Source organism: Pelophylax lessonae (genome assembly GCF_965119305.1).
Source record: "Pelophylax lessonae genome assembly, chromosome: 6".
NCBI lineage: Eukaryota > Metazoa > Chordata > Amphibia > Anura > Ranidae > Pelophylax > Pelophylax lessonae.
Genome location: NC_138773.1, coordinates 267,679,303 through 267,699,957, shown reverse-complemented (window position 1 = coordinate 267,699,957; position 20,655 = coordinate 267,679,303). Strand labels below are relative to the sequence as shown.

At 42.9% G+C, this 20,655-nt stretch overlaps 1 protein-coding gene across 1 annotated transcript in view; it reads left to right on the top strand.

Moving 5' to 3' along the window:
• The window catches only part of PSMD14 (proteasome 26S subunit, non-ATPase 14), a 163,634-nt gene extending 143,894 nt beyond the window's left edge, over nt 1-19,740 (top strand). The window contains exons 8-11 of the mRNA XM_082261044.1: nt 3,708-3,782; nt 4,671-4,796; nt 14,607-14,669; nt 19,516-19,740. Coding sequence (XP_082117170.1) covers nt 3,708-3,782; nt 4,671-4,796; nt 14,607-14,669; nt 19,516-19,614 — 363 coding nt within the window. The 3' untranslated portion in view covers nt 19,615-19,740. The remainder of the gene's footprint in view (nt 1-3,707; nt 3,783-4,670; nt 4,797-14,606; nt 14,670-19,515) is intronic.
• The last annotated feature ends 915 nt before the right edge of the window (nt 19,741-20,655 follow it).

The window sequence follows — 20,655 nt, the reverse complement described above, 5'->3', positions numbered from 1 at the left end:
GTAGTTATTACTTATGGAGCGCTGTGTCCGTCAATGAATGTCAATTACCATAAAATTCATTTCTCTGCGTTCATCGAAGGACACCGCACCCACCTCTCTATGGAGTTCTGATACTTCTAATACTGGTTGCTACTGAACTGATTACCTAGAGTAGAGAGGGGGTTATATATCAAGCTGGGGATGGCCCTAGGGCATAGCTAGGTGTTTTTTTTATTCTGCGCAGTCCTACTCCTGGAGGAGGCAATATAACCCAGTAGTTATAATTTATGGAGCGCTGTGTCCGTCAATGAACTCAGAGAAATGGATTTTACGGTAAGTACAAAAATCCAATTTTTCAATCCTAAACCTTCAAATTTTATTTTCTATATGGTCAAAAATGAATGCCAACTTGTCCCCTTTAACCATTAGAAAATCCACAAACATTTAAAAAAATGTTTGTAGTGTGCGGCCTGCTAAAGGATTTCCCTCACTTTGTAGAGACTTTTTCCTCTTTTTTTTTTTCATCTGCAGGACAGAAAGTGAAAGGAATTCTCCCCAGTGGCACACAGGTTTTTTGCCAGCTCACAAGGGTTTTAACTCTATTCTTGTCTATACAAAAAAAAAAACAAACTTAGGTGAACGTATATCCAAGCCTTCAGCCAAAATACTGGTCACCGTACATATTTTAAAAATGCTAATTATTAGGATATTGTGCTGCATTTGTTTCATTTATTTTAGGGGGTCTTTTTTTTTTAGGAAAAAATAGTACCAACCTAAACAGTGAATGTCACAGCAACCCCTTTGCTTCTAATCGATTAGTAATGCAAGCAGTTGCTTTTGGATTATCTTCAAAACCTGATCTTTGAGGCTAAGGTGTAGCTTCGCCTGTGAAGCTGAAATGCTATACCTGCTTTGTTGTAGTTGGACACACTGTCTTGGGACTTGTGGCTTTATCAGTCTTGTTTGTGGTTTGTTCCTACAGATATTATCACCAACACCAGTTGTGCTCCTTTGATGATTTTTTTTTTTTTAACAGTCTTTAATCACTTTTTTTTTACTCTCTTCAAACCACAAATAAAACAGACATAAGTCAAGCTGTGCTTTCTATAAAAAGTCAATAATACCTAGTAAGAAATCAACATTGGTCTTAATGAGCATAAAAATCTCTTGTGCTTTTTTTAATTTATTTATTTTTTGTTTATGACTTGGCTAGGACAAGTCCATACATGCAAGTTCCCAGAGAATTGAGCACTCTGGACCCTTTAGCCAGCGTTTGATGACCTTCAGCATAAACATCTCCTTCCTTCATTATTTCTTTAAGTGGGTTAAGGATCTTTGCGCTTCAACCTAAGGGCCAACGCGTCCAACTCTGCCTCGGGTTTTTACTAATTGAACATAACAACCTGCCTCTGCCACATTCTAATAATTAGCTTCATTTCTTAGTTGCGCTAATTGTTGATTCTCAGAGATGCCTATAGTTCTTTTTTAGAACTGATATGAAGTCATTTGATCCATGTTTTTTCTTTTTCTTTTTTTTTTTATTCTAGTGATTTTCTTTTTAAACAAAGAAGGCCTATTTGCTACATTGTGATGTCTGTGTGCGCAATTATATAGGATTTGTTTTCTAGCAGATGTGTGCAATTAGGAATTGTTTTGGAGGCTAGGTTAAAAGTGCCGCTCCACCCTGGAGTATAGCTTAGGTGTTAAATGCAGTGGTAATACCACACTGTTTTCTTCAACCTAATATCACCTGTTTTTGTTTGGTTCCCCTATCTTTGGCTCACCTCCCCCTAACCCCCCCCCCCCCCCCCATCTTCTTTCCCAACTTGTCTTCTTCAGCCACTTGCCTACAAAGCACTTTCGGCCCCTTTCCTGCCCAGGCCCGGTTTCAGTGCTGTCGCATTTTGAATGACCATTGTGTGGTCATGTAACAGTGTACCCAAACAAAATTTTTATCTTTTTATTTTTGAGACCGAGGTTTCATTCACAACTGAAAAAAAATGAATATTTTGAAAAAACAAAAGTTTTTCTTGGTTTCAGTTATACAATTTTCTAAATTAAATTACATTTTTTCCTTCACTGATGTGTGCTGATGAAGCTGCACTGATGGGCAATGACAGACCATGATCATTTATTAAATATTTATAAATGGATACTGGACTGGTACAAACTTGTGGAACTCCCACCCTTTTACATTTGTGCTATAAATGAATCCATAAAACTAATGCCACATCAAAGGCGTGACAAGACAGTCCTATTTATATAGCTTTTCTTAAAGTTTTTTTTTTTTATTTCTTAACCAAGGCTTAGTAAAATACTTCCCTATCCTTCAAAGAAAATGAAGCTTCTGTTTCTCCACAAGGTAGCATTTTACTGACATGTTTGCCTGATAAGACCTTTGGCAATACTGGGCAGCTTAAGGCCCCTTTCACATGCCAGCTAGAGTCCTTCTTGAATCTCGGAGCCAATTTTTCAATTTTCTTTCAATGTAAAAACAGACTATTTGTCAGTTTTGCATCAGTTTTTTATTTGTTCCATCGTTTTTAAAGGAATAAAAATAGGGCTTTGATCGGTTTCAAAAAACGGATGCGGATGATGTTGATGGATGCGGATGTAAACAGATGATCAACCGTTTACATCTGTTTTTCCATAGAGATGGTGTGATGTCTGCTATTTATCTGTGAACGGATGGATGAAAAACAAATGGTCTGGGCGTGTGAAAGGGGCCTAAGGGTTCACAGTCCCTATATGAGATGGTCCATTTGGTCACATGGCTTGCTGTTAGTGTAGTGTTAGAAAATGGTAAAGGTCTCATAAGTTGCATTTCAAGATATATTATATAGTATAAAAATTCAAAGACATAACATTCTCTAAACGTGTGTTCTAAACCTTTAGGCAATATCTTTAGTAGTCATTTTGTTAGGAATTTTTGTCGTCATCTTGGAGAAATACCTTGTGATCCTAAACACATAAAATGCCACAATAATGGGGCATAAAGTAATTGAGATACAAATGAAGTCACTAGATTTTAATTAAAAAATACAGCTTAAAGCAGAGTTCCACCCTAAAATTATACTTACCTTCATCTTCTTGCTCCGGGTCACCTGAAAAACAAATGGATAATCGCAATTTTTTTTTTTTTTACTTACCTAGTTTAGAAGAAAATATACTTACCTTCCTTCCTTCTTCCTCCCCTCGGCGGCCACGGCGATTCGTCACTTCCTGGCTTGCAATGATTCCTGGGAGCTGAACGTTATCGCTCCCAGGAATCAATGCGCCTGCATCAGCCCTGACGTCAGTTCCGGTGCAGGCGCCGTCATACCTTGCTAAACAGCTTCTGGGCATGCCCAGAAGCTGTGCAGGGATGACGCTGTGGCACCGGAAGTGACGGCGGGGCCGGTGCAGTGCATCGTGGGACCGAAGAAGACAGAAGAGAGGACACAGAAGAGGATCGCGCTGGCTTCAAGCTGCCCACACCTAAGATGGCAGCGCTGGTCAATACATTTTCAAGGTAAGTATTTCTTCTAAAAGGTAAGTGCAACCCGGGACAGATCAGAGGCTAGCCATTGTGGAATGCACTATCCCTGACTGTCCCGGGGGTATTTTTATTAAAAAAAAAACGTTCCCAGGGTGGAGCTCTGCTTTAACCCACCTGTTTTGTGTACATTAACTTGTAATTCTTTGTTTTAAAGATTTTTTTTTTCTTTTTCTTTTTTTTTTTTTTTCAGGCATTAATTCATGGACTGAACAGACATTACTACTCTATAACAATCAACTACAGAAAGAATGAACTGGAACAGAAAGTAAGCTTTCTTTTCTACAGTAGATGTCTCCTTTGTGTCCACTCTTTGTATTCCTCATGTTCTGAAACTCTTCAGATTTCTGGCATGTTATTTTAATGCTAGAAGATTTTTTTGGCTAACTAAGAAAAAGCAGACCGCTTGTGGTCCCTGCTATAAGGCAGGGCTTTTACGTTTGAAGTGTAAAAATGACTGACTGCTTTGCTTTAAAGCCCTATTTCCAGGTTCTAATTTGAATGCATTTTTACATTCCCCAACCCCTGTTAACAAAATAACAAACTTTTATTACAATATTTGCGCCCTCCCCAGCCATGTCCCCCACAGATGCTAATAGCTGCTGCATTACCATTTTACTTAGCAGCTGAAAACCAAAATCAGGCTTGCAGTATAAGTTCCTCTTCTGTATGCTGGTAGGTAGAAAGACCGAAGTACATAGATGGGCTTACGGGTTGGAACCAGATCAGAGTGGGCAATTTACTATTATTCCAAATAGCAGAACAGTGAAGTCTGCTTTTTATAGTCCTCTTCATGCCATGCAGGCATATCACAGCAGAGTTGGTTCCATCAAAGTAGTGCTGTATGAGCAGCACCCTTGGTATATAGCATGTTCTGCTCTTTGAATGGAGTCAACCTATAAGAAATAAAAGTATGTAATGTTTAGTGTGCTGGCAGTCTGGCTGCTAGGGTTATTTTCTCTTTCCTCAACACTTAACTGCTAATGATCTACCTCACTCCTGTAGTGTGTCCTCTTTTGCTGAGATTTATTTGCTCTCTTTAAACAAGTTAATCAATGTTAGCATACCTGAGATTTTATTAGGCTAGCTTATGTTTGTTTTCTAAAAAAAAAATAGTATTTGATTAGTGTGGATGATTGATCATTCCATATTGCAGATGCTGTTGAATTTACACAAGAAGAGTTGGATGGAGGGTCTGACACTTCAAGATTACAGTGAGCATTGTAAACTCAATGAGACAGTGGTGAAAGAAATGTTGGAACTGGCAAAGAACTACAACAAGGTGACTAAAATGCAGTATACAGTGCTACTTTCCCTGTTCGATATTTATGTACATTCATACAGTGTATGTTTGATGTATTTATTCCTAAAATGAGATGCAAGTATAGCTTTTTTTTTTTTTTAATTATTTTATGACATTTTTTAATGATTCTATTACATTTCCTCTAGATAAGGGGGTTGAGTGGTGTTCTCAATTGTCACAGATTGCAGGATTCTTGGCTTCAGACCCATTTAGCTATAGTGTGTTGTTAGGTTTTTAAAGCAACCCTTTTTCCACCTTCAAAAAAATTCAGCAGCCTGTAAAGGAAGACTTACCTGTCTAGGCAGCGATTGTGAACTTTTTTCCTTTTGTGATGGTTTACAGCTGCCGCTGGCATCCAGCTTGTCAGAGTGTGACAGATGCTGCATATCCTCTTGCACACTGTAGTCCCACACATTGGCCACTACTTCACTACAGGACACCATAGCTGATGGCACTACATCACACATTGGGCAATGTGGCACATCTGGAAGTGTTGGATATCATAATATACCCCTCCTTTTTTTAGTTGTTGTTTCTTTTCAGAGAACAATGATCTGATTATATCCAAGCCCACTAGCCAGCGGAGCTGTTATGTATACCACAGCCAACACATTCGATCTCAGATCAGTTAAGGAGGAAACTCACATCAATATGGAAGGTGCAGAAAAGCGTTGTATTGTACATAAGACATTGATGATTTCAAACCCAGCATCTATGCATGTTAAATTGTGAGAAGTTGAGAAAAACTAATAAGACAAACTTACCTACTTCCAAAACATAATGCACTTTCTGTACATCACCGTGTATAGAAAAGCCCAGCACCCTGAATGTTCAGTAAAGAAAGATCCAGAATACTTGGGTGAAGGGGTTCATTCATGAAAGATCCAGGACAGATCACTTCATGGACACTGCACTGCAGGGACATTAAATAATGTCAGAGTATGAAAGAGTGGAAGAGGTCAGAATGTGGAAAATATTACTCTTACTTTGAGGAAACCTTAAGTGCAGCTTGAGGGTAGGGGAGATGCTGTGTCACAGATCATTACACAGGGAGCCAATGTTTGTTGCTCAGAAGAAACCAAGCCCACCAGATGAATGGAAGCCAAGCGGTGTCCTAGCTGCCACCCATGCACCTTGCTTTAAACCCATTAAAACGGAATAGAAAGGGAAGACTGCTACACATTTCTGGGTCTCAGCCCCCTTTGACAGGTGCCTATGGAGTTGTGGTTCGCTAAAGTTAACCTCCCTGGCGGTATGATTATGTCTGGAAGTTTATACCAAAAGCGGTACAATTCTTTTCATGGAAATTTGGTGTTATGTATTATAGGCCTACAATTCTTAGTAATTACTGACTTAAACCTGAGCAAAACAAGACTCTAGTAGACATCCCAGATGTGATAAATTTTGAAACACAAAATCATGAATTTATAATCTCATAAATAATGTAATTTTATTCAATAATGCAGTAAATAAGGAAATTTGTCAAAGAAAGAAAATTCAATACAAATGCTGCGTGTGATAAATCTTGAAACAAGGAACTACACAAAGTCCAACGTCAGTCAGGACAATGGAACCTGGTTTCCTTTCGGACTTTCTTTCCATTTCTATCGCGTTTCGAGCAGCAAACAACACACATCCTGGTTGGTGCTGCCTTTTTTGCAGTTGGCGGAATATAGTCTGCAAAGTGACGGCCGGTCAGACGCTCTGGGTTGACCACGTCAATAGCGCGACGTCCAGGTCTATTTTCAACTCCTGATGGTGTCTGGTACTTTGCAAAAATCTGCTCAGCCACCTTCCAGACAAACACGGAATGAGCAAGAGGGTTGTCACTGTTGGCTTTGTGCAGGATGTAAGCGTTCCATAGACATTGTTCCAGAAGATGTCCAAATATTTTTTTATAGTATTTTTTTTGCTGTTTTTGTACAGCGGGATAGAAGGTCATGGCCTGATCGGCTCTGTCCACACCTCCCCATTGTTTTGTTATAGTCAATTACGACCTGTGGTTACAGCACATCTGTCCCACGTTTTGTATGGACCGTGGCAGTGGAGGTAGTGTGAACAGTGCTCATAAGACACACATCCTTCTTGTTTCGCCATCTCATTGCCATCATCTTTCCCTTCTGCCAGGCAACCATTTCTCCGGTTTTTAGTTTTTTTTTTTGGCAAAAAAAGATGGCATGTCTTGACGGTTAGGCCGAACGGTACCATATGCGCCGGTTCTATTTTGTAGCAAAACATCATATAGTTCCAGGGAGGTATAGAAGTTGTCCGTAGTCAAACAATATCCCTGGTTCAGCAATGGCTCCAGAAGTGTCAGGACGGATGATGTGGCCATCCCATAGCCGCTGTACCTGGGGTTGAATTTAGTGCCTTTGCCGGTGTAAATTACGGAATTCCATATGTACCCCGTGGATGACTCGCAGAGCATATATGATTTGATGCCAAACCGCGCTCTTTTTGATGCGATGTACTGAATCCAACTTAGGCCGACCCTTGTAGGCCATCAAACTCTCATCCACGCTGACGTCCCTTTCTGGCATGTAGGTCCGCTGGAAATTGCCCACAATAAGTTGCCATACCTCCCAGATCTTTTTCAGTTTGGGCGCAGGATGCGTGGCCTCATCAAATTCCTCATTGTTCGTGAAGTGGAAATACTTCATAATCAGGGAGAAGCGATACTCAGACATCACAGTGCCAAAGAACGGAGTGGCCAGTAACCTGTTGGTGGTCCAGTACCATTTTTGGAACGGTTTCCCCACCAACCCCTGAAGAAAGAGGAGTCCCATAAACAGCCACATGTCCTCTTTCGTTACCGGTTCCCACCTTCTGCTTCGGGAAAGCCTGGCATGCAGCGTAGCGGATTGCTGCTGTTGGTAGCGATTCGTCTCCGTGACAATTTTTTCCATTACCTCCTCAGTGAGGAATAATTGCAGGTAGGCCAGAGGATTGTCACGCTCGACATCTACCTTCATCCCAGGTGATCCGGTGAAGGGTAATCTTGGGGGCGCTACCTGGTCCGCATCTCAATCAATAGAGCACCAAGTGCGCACATCGCTCAGGTCAGGGTCATCGCCGTTGTCACTTGCCAGATCCGTGTCAGTGTCGGACGACAAATCACCGCATGACTCGCTATCGCTCACTTCCGCGAGCACCTCCGGGTCGCTGTCGCTGTCACTCAGCTGGTCCAAAAGCGCTTTAGACTGGCGCTTTTTTGATGCCATAATATATATTTTTTTTTGGGCACAAATCACAAGTTTACTGTAAGAAAGGGCACTGTACTGTCAGATGTGTGATTATCTGTGGTGATACAGTGTAATCCTCTCAGATTACAGTGTATCACCTCTTTTATTTTGTTTCACTTTCAAATTTCCCGCCCAGTTCCGCTCCCGTGCGCTGCCTCTGCTCGCAGGGAACGGAACCAGGAAGTCAGACGCCAGTCACCCGGCGATCGGAGCGAAGGACATCGCTGGATAGCCGGGACAAGGTAAGTGAAATGCCTCTGGGAGCCAAGGGGGGCTCCGCTGGCACTCTGCAACTCTACCCCGAGCGTGACTCGGGGTTACCGCTCCTGATATGAAAAATCAACCCCGAGTCACGCTCGGGATTACCGCCTAGGTGGTTAATATAAGTCAGATGCCCCTGGTACACGTTCACTTACTGTACAGAATTCCAGAATTTGTTGGCACCCTATACCCACCCATTACCCTATGTTGACCACCTCTTTGCCTCCAGTAGCGGTTCCAGTGTTGCCTAGGCCATTTTCAGTCGAGACCTCTCCACATGGGGATAGTTTAATGCATGGCAAGGGGGCTGAAAAGGATATATCGGCTCTCTTTCTCTCAAGCTGAATCAGGTACTGATGGGGATCTAAAGGATTAGGGCCCTGCCAGGGGATCCAAATACGTATTGTCCCTGGAAGATGTGGGCAATTTGTTGAAACTCCTATATATGACAATTTGGAAATCGAAGAGGGAAAAGTGCATCTCTTGAAACACGATATCATGCATCAGGGTTTCAATAAGAAAAATCTAGAGTTTTTTCCAGGGCATGCCACACTCTTAGACGCTATCAAGTTATAGCGGGAGGACGCTGAGAAAAAAAACTATTTTCCAATAGCTTAAAGAGAAGGTTCCCTTTCGATAAGAATTTCAGGCACCTATTGAATAAATGCCCTAATTTGGATGGGGCCTGTCACATTTTAAGTCTGTTAAGTCATGCCCTGTTTGGGAGTTATGCCCTGTCCTCCAAGTGATAATTTTAAGCCCCTTTGAATCACTGGAGGAACATCTATTAGGCTTCTTACCCTGAAAACTGTTTTTCTTTTTGCAATCAGTTTGGCTCAAAGGATTAGAGAATTGCATGTGCTGTCAATTAGGGAACCCTTCCTTACTGTCTCTGAAGATGGAGTGGTTTTTAAGACTGGCCCGGGGTTCATTCTCTATATCACCCTCTTTCCATAGGTCTCGGGTAATATTATTGCCAACATTTTGTATTTCTCCATCAGGAGATAGAAAGAGGAGCTTCAGCTTGCTAGATGTGAGGAATAGTCTTTTGACCTACCTGGAGGTAACCAAGAAGTCAGGAAATTAGAAGCATTATTTTTGTTCTCTTTGCGGCCACCTGTAAGGGATCAAGAGCCTCAACATCTACTATAGCCAGGTGAATTAGGCTGGCTTTTTTTTGTATCTTACAGGATCATGAATGCTTCTCCTCCATTTAATAATGCACGTTCAACGAGGGCTTTGTCTTTCTTCTGTGCAGAGAGCACTGGTGCCACCCCGGAGCAGATCTGTAAAGCGGCTACATGGTCCAGATTCTTTACCTTCATAAAGCACTATCGTTTTGCCCTCTTAACATGTCAGGAGCAAGTTTTTGGTAGAAAAGTCCTTCAGGGGGTACTTCCCTCAGCTGGTAAATCCTTGCTCATCATCCTGGGGCTGTCCTGGAAGACAATTTGGGAAAACCAGAGTTAGACTTATCAGTAACTCTTTTTCCAATAGTCTTCTAGGATAACTGAATTACCTCCCTATCTGTATATGCATCTTTACTGTGTTCTATAGTTCTGTTCTGAGGTAGAGGCCTGGAGCACCTCCGTTTAACTCTTTGAGGGTACTGTGTTTTTTGTCCCAATGGGAAGAGCTCTACATGTCAGTGGCTGTACTTGAAGACTACTGAAAATAGAGTTACCGGTAAGTCTAATGCTGGCCATACACTAGCCGAAAAGTCATCTGAAAATCGTTATCTTTTCAGAGCCGAAAAATCGAAGGAACAGTTTGGAAAATTCTGCTGAATGAACGATAAATTGAAAGGTTAATGTGTTTCTCGGCCGAACTGTTTGCACTAGGTATATGTTACAAACTGGACGAAAAACGTCCCATTGAACGATTTATCGTTCGAAATTTGGTCATTACATGATGGCACGATCGTCTGCTCTCGCGGCTGATTTGTTTTTCGAAAATGAGTTAAAATGATTTTTCGGCTAGTGTATGGCCAGCTTAACCCTGTTTTTTTTTTAAATAATTTGTTTGCATTTATTATGGTTACTCTGGATTGGCTTTATTAGCATTCTTTAGTATTCCATTGGTTAAAAAATGCAAAGATGTTTTTTCTAGTTAGCTCATTACAAAATCCCATTTACATATATCAGAGTGAAATTTATGTCGCCATACAGTGGGAACTGATTAGTAATGGAGCCTCTAGCATGTTTTGTCATTTTATTTTTTTATATATATATATATTTCTTCTGCCAGTGAGGGAGTGTGGGTGTCAGGCATTACATTGCCAATATGTTTAGTTTGAATTACTTTGAGGTCAGAGTATATTCATTAACAATTTGTTGGCATCTTGTTTGAATGTCATGTTACAGTGATCATTAATAATGTTTTGCCCAACCCCCTCCCCCCATCACAACACAAACAAAAGTCTAAATATAGAGAGGTACACATTGCAGGAAGAGCTTGCCAGCTTTACCACCTTTAACCACTTGTCAACAAAGCCAATTCTGGCATTTCTCTCCTACATGTAAAAATCATAATTTTTTTGCTAGAAAATTACTCAGAAGCCCCAAACATTATATATATATATATATATATATATATATATATATATATATATATATATATATATAGGCAAAGGCCCTAGGGAATAAAATGGCGGTTATTGCAATTTTCTATGTCACACTGTATTTGCGCATCAAATTTCCAGCGCAATCTTTTTGGAAAGAATACACATTACTGAATATTAGTGCACATAAGATAATCCAATTTTTTGGTAAAATGTTAGTTTTTATGCCGAGTAAATAGATACCAAACATGTCACACTTTAAAATTGTGCACACTCCTGGAATGGCACCAAACTACAAAATTTTAAAATCTCCATAGGACATTCTCTAAAAATGTTTACAGGTTACTAGTTTATAGTTAGAACAGAACTATAGTAAGAAATAATGCTGTCGCTGTAATGATCACAGGAATACCTCACATGTGTGGTTTGAACACTGTTAACATAATTAGGCATGACCTAGATATGAGTTCGCTTCTGCCTATGCACACAAGGGGATGGAACGCTTTACTTTTTTTTTTTTTTATGCTTTTTCTTAAATTTTTTTTTTTTTTATCACTATTATCCATTGTAATAGGAATAGGGCATGACAGGTCCTCTTTAAACAGTGATCTGGGGGTATAAGTCCCCACATCTCTCATTTAAGTTGGAAAGTTTGAGATGAAAAAAAAAAAAAACCTATCTCCTCTGGCTTTCCAGCAAAAAAAATGGCAGTATTTACATCTGCCAGAGCTGTAAGTGACGTCAGTTCTGGCCTCTGAGGGTCATAGGTCAATGGCTGGGGACCATTCTCCGGCTCTCGGATCAGAGTAGCACCGGAGGGGGCAGTTGGGTTGCGTCCTGTACCACCGTCTGTAGAAGCATTTAAACGACTAAACCGCCACTAAGATGGCTTTTACACCGTAGGTAATGGCTGGATGTGGGGTCACTCTGATGACTCATGGAGTCTTTAAAGCACATTTCCCCACCTGATCCCTTCTCTGAGGCTGCGGGGCCCTCCGGGTCCCAGCCATCCATCGATGCACTGACAGCGGTCCTGGAGTCTCTTGTGTCCCGGGTAGAGGTGGCTTGCGGGCGATGCGCTAGCAAAAAGTGCCCCCCCCCACCTTATATTGCCCTAGCGTCGCAAACTCTGACCGAGTGGGCTAAGCTATTACGCCATAACCTGGAGGGTGGAACAGCTCCCCCTGCTTTTGCCGAGCTGGCGGACCAGCTGCTTCAGGGGCTGCAGTTTATCTGTGATGCCTCTTTGGATGCGGCTCTCCTGATGGCTCGCCTATGTTTTGGCGGTGGTCCTTCGTCGTATCTTTTGGCTCAAGTGCTGGTCTGCGGAACAGACTTCAAAAAAGGCCTTGGCTGATCTTCCTTTCCAAGAAGATTGCCTGTTTGGAGCTGCCCTGGATGACATCATTAAAGGTCTCGCAGGGGGGAAGAGTTATTTTCTTCCGCAGGCTACTAAGGGCATGGAAACTCGTTATAGACCTGGGCCCTTTTTCTCTGCTCATAAGTTTTTTAACCCTTAGGGCTGACTGACAAGGGCTTGAAGCCTTTCAGGGTCTCTTCAGGAGGATACAAACGAACCTGATCTGGCAAGCCAAGATCGGCCTTCTCCAGAGCCGTGGACAAGGCTCCTTCAGCATGAAGGTGCGCCCTCACCAATATCAGAGGACCTGTGGACTTTCCTAGTGCAAGACAAGTGGGTCCACAAAGTCATTTGGTCCGGTTACAAGATCGAGTCTCGCTCTTGTCCCCCAGCAAGGTTTTTTTCCTTCCAACTTGCGCCTGTCCCTTGACCGCTTACAGGGCCTTTTTTGGGGCGGTACAAGACCTGTTCCTTCAAGGGGTGATTGCCCGGTTCTGACTTAGGAACGTTTTTAGGGTTTTTACTTAAACCTGTTCACAGTCCCCAGGAAGGAAGGCAAAGTGCAGCCAATCCTGGACCTCAAGGTGCTAAACTGCTTTTGTGGGTACAGAATTGCGTGCAGAAGTGATAGCCACAAAAAAGGCCACCTTCTGGGACAATGTAAGCAGGGGAATCTCCCGAATATTTTCAAAGGGAGGCTACTGCAGAGCTGAAAGCACCAAATTAAGATCTCAAGGCAGCAATGGAGCCTGCACTGGAGGAACCAGATGTCGGTCACCCTGAAGAAAGGTACATAACGGAGTGTGTGGCCAAAGGTCATAGGAGGAAGACCGCCAAAACAACGCCCATTGAAGGAAGGTGAAGATCTGAGCCACCGAGAAGGAGGAACTCTAAGAGACCCACATCCTGCAATGTACGTCTTCCACATACGATGGTAGATCTTCCTAGCAGAAGATTTCCTAGCTTTCAACAGGGTAGGAATCACCGACTCCGATTAAACCCATCTTTCTGCACCTGGCGTTCAACAGCCTAGCCGTCAAAGCCAGTGACTGTAAAGCAGGATGGAAGATTGGTTCTTGGAACAGAAGATCCTCCCTGAGAGAAAGCTTCCAAGGAACGTCGGTGACCAGCCGCACCAGTTCGATGTACCAAGCCCAGCGAGGCCAGTCCAGAGCCACTAAGAATTCCTTCTGCCTCTATCCTGCGTAGAAGTCTGGGCAGAAGCTTGAGAGGAGGGAAGGCATAAATCAGAATAAACTGAACCCACAGGGCCACCAGCGCATTTCTGACGCCCGCCAGAGCATCCTGTGACCGAGCCACAAACCGCTACACCTTTCTGTTGAGCCAAGACGCCAACAGATCCACCTCGGGGAGTGCCCCGCTGGCGCTCTCGGTTGCTCCTCTTCTGTATTTGTCACCATAGCAAGCTGGTTGCTATGGGGGCAGATGTACAAGCTCGCTCCTAGGCGGGGCTGTGTGTATATATAAACACACCCCCCGTGCTCTGCTCACAGGATTGAGAGCAGCCTCTCTGTCCTGTGAATAGAGGGAGAGAGCCGCTACAGACAGGCACAGTGCTGAATCGAGCGAGGACTTGGGTAAGTATTTAGGGGGTTGAGGGGCTATACTATTACTGCGACATTCTTTTTACCTTTATTACAGTGAATATGTGTCTACATGGGGCAGTGACTTTGGGGTATTTGTGTCCACAAGGAGCAGTGACTTGGAGCAGGGGCTTTGGGGTATATGTGCTCTCTACACGGAGCAGGGGCTTTGGGGTATATGTGCTCTCTACATGGAGCAGGGGCTTTGGGGTATATGTGCTCTCTACATGGAGCAGGTACTTTGGGGTATATGTGCTCGCTAAATGGAGCAATGACATCTGGGAAAATGTGATTTTGGCAAAGCTGTAATAAATAGTTCACGCACTGAGACACACTTTACAACAGTATTTTTAAACTCCGGTCCTCAGGGCACACTAACAGGCCAGGTTTGCAAGAAAACTGAAATACATAACAGGATATCATTATTGCTCAGTGATTGCAGTATTCTAGACTACATCTCCCCAAGTTAATACTTCAAATCTGGCCTTTTAGTGTGCTCTGAGGACCGGAGTTGAGAAACACTTCTTTACAACACCACATGGCATCACTGACCATAGTGCCTAGTAGGCCAGAACTGTAATGCTGTCTGAAAATAACCTTTGTCCTGAATTTCTGCCCAGTATTTTTTTGTCTGGCTTTTAATAAAAAAAATATATCTCCCAGGAACCTTGTATGAATTCTTTCTTATCTTTCTTGCTGTTTAAAGAGCTCCTTTATTTAATATAAAATTGCTAATGATTTTGTTTTCTTCTCTGTACACAGGCTGTAGAGGAAGAGGATAAGATGACACCCGAGCAGCTTGCTATAAAGAATGTTGGGAAACAGGTAATGTGTCTAACATGGTTGGCCCAGAATTGTCTCTCTTGTTTGTCATTGCTGTTGCCCAGTTCTTATAAAACAGCTTAAAAATCATTTATACATTGCAAGGTGTTTTTCTGATTCCCCAGCTATAAAATCCTATAAAATCTGATTCATTTTCTAGCTGTCTTGCCGATCCAAAGGTTTTAGTACTTTCACTGACATGGAGCAAGTATACAAATTAGGAGTTCTGACTTTTTGGGTGCATGCTTGTTGCAGGTCAGTGACCCTGAAAATGTTCTATCCTTTTCGGATTGGGGGCTCTGTATTTCTGTTTTCTTTAGAGATATATAAAATATGCTCTTGGGATATAACCTAGTTGGCCTGTTTTTAAGAACTGTACCACATTTTATTTGTAAAATGACCACACATCCCATAATGGGGCAGTGATTGGAATTTTCTTTTTGGCATGTAACCACCAGCCCTCAACATGACAAGTCCAACTCCGGACAAGAAAAACTCTGTCCCGTTGATTCCATAGGAGCTTTTGCTAGTGTGGATTTCATTTTCAGTGTACGGTTGCAAGGAACAAACATGTTAATGGATTGTACTATGCAGTGATACAAGAATGTAATCAGTAATTTTCTGTCATGAGATAACCTGTACAACAGATTCCTGCTGCAATGACATGTACCCACTAGTTATTTGCAGTAGAGTTAATGACTAAAAAATTGGATAGTGGTGATGGCACTTCTAGGTATAAATAGACCACAGGGCCCACCGCTAGCAACTCCATGTGGTCTTTGCAGCACATATAATTACTGTACAGCTAGGGCTTCTTGGAGCCCAACTCCAGGCATAGCTATTTTTATTTTCACATTAATACTGTTTATTACTTCAGGACCTCTCTAAACTCTGCTAAGAGCTCCTAAAATGTAGAACTGGAAGCCACAGAAGTGAGTGGCACAGCAGAGTGAGGGGGGCAGGGACACAACACCATATCTGGTGTCATTTATAGGTATGGTTAGTGTGACTCCCCACATCACATATCAGGTGCTCTCAGCAGAGCTTACAGAGCTCCTAAAGTAGTAAAAAAAAAAAAAAAAACGCATTAATATGAAAATTAAAGATTTTTAAGTGTGTTCAGATTGGTGCTTTGGTACCTGTAGTTCCGATTTGCGTTGTATTAGTAGTACAAAAAGGTGTCTTAATACACTCGCCTTAAAGCGTAACTCCAGGTAGCAGAAAATATATTACCCTTTCAGTGCCCAACCACCCCACACTGCAAGAATTGAATGTTCGTTTTGTTCCAGGGTAATAGGAATAGGATGAAACAAACAAACATTATTCCTCATTCTCACAGGCTTTTGCCTCTCTCTGAAGCAATACTTCTTTGCTGCCCTTTGTTTACAGCTCTTAGACGTTGTCCTGTACAATGCAGGACCAGCAGTCCCACATTGTACGTGAGGATGCTAAGAGCCTGCCCACATCCTGGGAGCGTTGGAAAGTAGGGACGGCCACTAACTTCAGAGGGAATGAGAATCAAGGCAAGTATTTGTGCTTTTTCATATTCTCCCAGTCCAGTGAATGGTCACATCAGGGGTTACACTGGAAATGTGTTGACAAAGGGTCATAGACTGAAGATTTTCTAAAGGAAATTGGCAGAAACTGTTACAGAAATTGGAGACGGGAGTCCTGTTGCAGGAGAGACAGAGACAGGTTAAATGTTACATGAGCCTGCAATATATCACTGCTGTTACAAGCCCTTTGCAAATTAATGCTCCCACTACTGACTGCTGTTTTCCAAGGGCTGCACTGCACAGGTTGGGCACTAGGGACAAAGACAACCATAACTTGGCGTTCCGCTTTAAAGGGTCTGCACCGATTAAAAAAGCTGTAGGGATGAGCTTCCTGCAAAAAATAAAATTAAAGAATGAATACTTGCTTTCCTGTTGGCTGCACCACATAATTTTGCCGTGTTGAAGAGCAAATCTCCTGCATCTGAGTGTGCCGGATCCCTCCCCCCCCCACTGTGTTCTCTGGTTTTGTCTGCCAAACCTATGTTAATGAAAGAGCCAGTGAAAGGAACCACAGAATGAAGAGAGGCATCAGGGCTCTGACACTCCTAGATGCAGAAGAGTTTTGCAGAAAGATTTGCTCTTGATCTCAGCAGAGTTGGGTGGTATGCAAATATTAAATGCTTTCTTTACAGGGAACTCTGAAGCAAAAAAACTGTCTGTACAGATTCAGGCCTCCATTTTGTGTCCTGTGCATAGAATGGTCTTCAAACACTCTAAAGTCTGAAGGATAATCAACTGGCCCTTTGTTTAGAGGGGCAGGACTGTGGCCAGTGGGAGTAGAAAATGTCCTGGTGTCGGTAACAATGCCCCATCACTGGTGTTAGTGAAAGGAATAGTGCCCCATCACTTCTGTTAGTGAGAGGAATAGTGCCCCATCACTTCTGTTAGTGAGAGGAATAGTGCCCCATCATTGGGGTCAGTGGGAGGAATAGTGCCCCATCATTGGGGTCAGTGAAGGAATAGTGCCCCATTACTGGTGTCAGCGAGAGGAGTAGTGCCCCATTACTGTTGTGAGCGAGAGAAATGGTGCCCCATCACTGCTGTTAGTGAGAGGAATAGTGCCCTATCATTTGGGTCAATGGGAGGAATAGTGCCCCGTCAGTGGGAGGAATAGTGTCCCATCATTTATGCACTCTGAGGAATAGTGTCCCATTGTTGATGCCAGTGGAAAGGATAGTGCCCCACTGTTGGTGTCAGAGGTGGAAAATATGCCCCATATGTTAATGTCCTTAAGAGGAATAGGGCCAGATCAAGGCAAGCAAAAGGCCACATCCAGCCCACGGCCCGCAGTTTGGAGGCCACTGGTCTATGCCATTGCAAGGCAGGGGGCGGGGGGGGGACAGTTTAATGGTTTTGGGGTCCCCCCTGGGCTCTCGGAAGCCGCCATTTTCTTGTAGCCTTTTGTGCTGTAGATCAGCGGCCATGTTTGTGTAGACTCTGCAGCCATTTTCTTGTGAGTTTTCTCATTGAAAATAGCAGCTGCCATGTTTTTGAAGTTGTACGACAGTGAATCGGCAGTGGGAGCCGCTCCTCCTCCCCCAGTACTGACTCCTGGATCTTTCTTTTCCCGATTGCCGCCTGGTGTGCAGTTTGCCTGGTGCTGTAAGTGCCTGATCGGTGGTGGTGAGTCTTTTTGTGGGGTTTTCTCTCCCTCTCTCTGCTATAGCAGTGAAAGTGCTCTGTGCTGGACCTTGTGGTGCCACCAGCACAGTGGGGGTGTCCCTAGGGTTGTTATACACCTTTTTTAGTGTGGGTCCCCCTCTTCTCTAATGGAGCCCCTGAAGCACATTTCCCCACCTGATCCCCTCTCAGAGGCTGCGGGACCTTCCGGGTCCCAACCATACATCAATGCACTGATGGCGGTCCTGGAGTCCCTTGTGTCCCGGGTGAAGGTGGCTTTAGGCAACGGGCAACAAAAAGTGCCCCCCGCCTTCCCCTACCTCCACTGTCTCATCAGATCCTGAATCTGATTCGGCCGCCGTGGATGTGGGTCACCATGCTGGTTCTGCAACCACGTGCCTGGAATCCTCTGATAGTGAGAATGATTCCTCCATGTCTGCGACCATTAACGAAAAGGCGCTGGTGGATGCACTGATTGTATCTGTGCATAAGACCCTAAAGATTGAAGACACAGCTGAAGCTGTGACTGAGGAGCAGGTACCCTTTGGCACTCACAAGCCATGCAGAGCGGCAAAGGTTTTTTTCTTTCCCTGCCTATTTTGACAGAAATGTCGCTAAAGCGTCCCCGTGTGGTTCCTATGCGCTTTACTAGGCGTTACCCCTAAGAGAAGTCCCTTCCTAAGATGTGGCCTGTGCCACCGGTGGTGGACCCTCTGGTTTCTAGATTAAGCAAGGCCACCATGATTCTGGTTGAAGAGTACCGGGCCTTTAAGGATCTGGCTGACTGGAAAGCGGAGGCTGACGCCCGCAATCTGTACACTCTGGCTGATTCGGCAATAAGGCCGGTATTAACCATTGCCCTAGTGTCGCAAACTCTGACCGAGTGGGCTAAGCTGTTACGCTGTGACCTGGAGGGGGAACAGCCACCCCCCACTTTTGCCAAGCTGGTGGACCATGCAATGTCTCTTCTGCAATAAAATTCACCTACCTGCCTGCTTGCAGTCTTCTGCAGCTTGTAAACTGCGCTGCTCGTACACTCCCTGTGTGCGGGATGGCAGACTCCTGCACATGCATAGGAGTTCATCCTGTGCCCTAAGACTGGCACCCAGGGAGAAGATGCTGGCTTTTGCGAAGTATATGCCTCCCTTTTTAAAGTGAATGTTGTCTTAGCTTAGTGAATACGGTAAAGCAGTGTTCCTTTCATTCATTTATGCACATTAAAGCTACATTTCTTTTTCATTTTTTTTTTAACTTTTCCTTGCTTGTAATTGGGTATTTTAAAGTCAACACAGCTTTACATTATTCACTTAGATTATAACCCTTTCCAGAGTAAACAGTCTCTACCCCTTTAGAACAAAACTTAGACTTGCTCCAAAACACTTGGGTTGATTTTCTAAGTCATTGACTCAGTAGTGGAGAAGGTAGGATCAGGATGACAGCTCTGGCCCTGAATTGTAGTTCCTGGATTCCTGTCCATACATTTCCCTTTACATTGTTGTATGATTTAAAAAAGTAAAATTGTTGTAACTTGTGTATCTTCATCACTTGTTATAATTCAGATCTCCTAAGTACACCTAAGCTATCAAAGCTACAAAAATTCCTGTGTTCTCTTTTCTGCTATTAATGTTTTTTTTTTTTTTATATCAATTCATTCCTTCTCTCCCTCTCTATAGGATCCCAAGCGTCACTTGGAAGAACACGTGGATGTTCTGATGACCTCTAATATTGTCCAGTGTTTAGCAGCCATGTTGGACACCGTTGTATTTAAATAGCGGATGAATTACGGGTGTGTGCATCTGTTGGTCTGTGACCAGAATATGTATGGAAGCAGCAGACCATATTCAGGACTGTTTTTTTTCTCACAATACTCTGTATAAATTGCAACATGCTTCAATTCATACGTTTTTCTTTCTTTTTTTTTTTATTTTTTATTTTAAATACTAAAAATATATGTATTTTGGGGAAATGTTGTTCATGAGATAAAAAAAAGTTTTGCTGTAATAAATATTACTGCGGTCATTGGAGAGTGTGTGTCAAACTATACAAGCAAAAGAAGGTACACCAGCCTCTAGTCCATTGTCCTAAAATGCTTTTATTGCGTGAAACCAAAATCCATTGTACTCACAAAGGTGCATGATCGAGCGCATGTAACATAATCCAGTCCCAATATGAAAACTTGTCCATCCACTGGGACATGGCTTACGTGTTTCAAGGGCTATGCCCTCTTCAGGGCTGAACCGAACCCCATTCTTACAAACTATATATAGTATTATAACTACTGTCCAAAGTACTAGAGCCTAGAGCCCACCCCTAAGGGGGGTGGAGCCATGTTAACATGGGGCACTCCATAAGCATTAGCCCTTGCAGGGCAGCAGTCCTGGACTCAAGCAGTAGAACAAGGCAGTGAGCACAAACCATCCAGCACATAAATAAAATCATTAAACAATGCCACAGGACATAACTTAAAAACTATTGAACTATGCCAATAGTATGTGTGTATCAGCTGTACCATGACAACCAGTCTGGTCCATTCATTGTGATTCTGCCTAGAAAAATGATAGCTGGCTGCTATGGACAACACACTTTAGTGTCAGTTCCTTTCCTACACAAAATCCACTTGGGGTATTCTTCCAGATCTGCAGCAAATGCAATCAAGCGCTAATCAAGTTTAGGATAACATCCAGTTTTTCTAGATCAGCCGAGTTATGTAAATCATATTGGCTTTGGTTTATTAAAATGACTCTGTCACAATGGCCCCTCAGATTTAAATCTGAACTCCAGTTTTTGATACACTTTACATAGTTTGGGCCAAG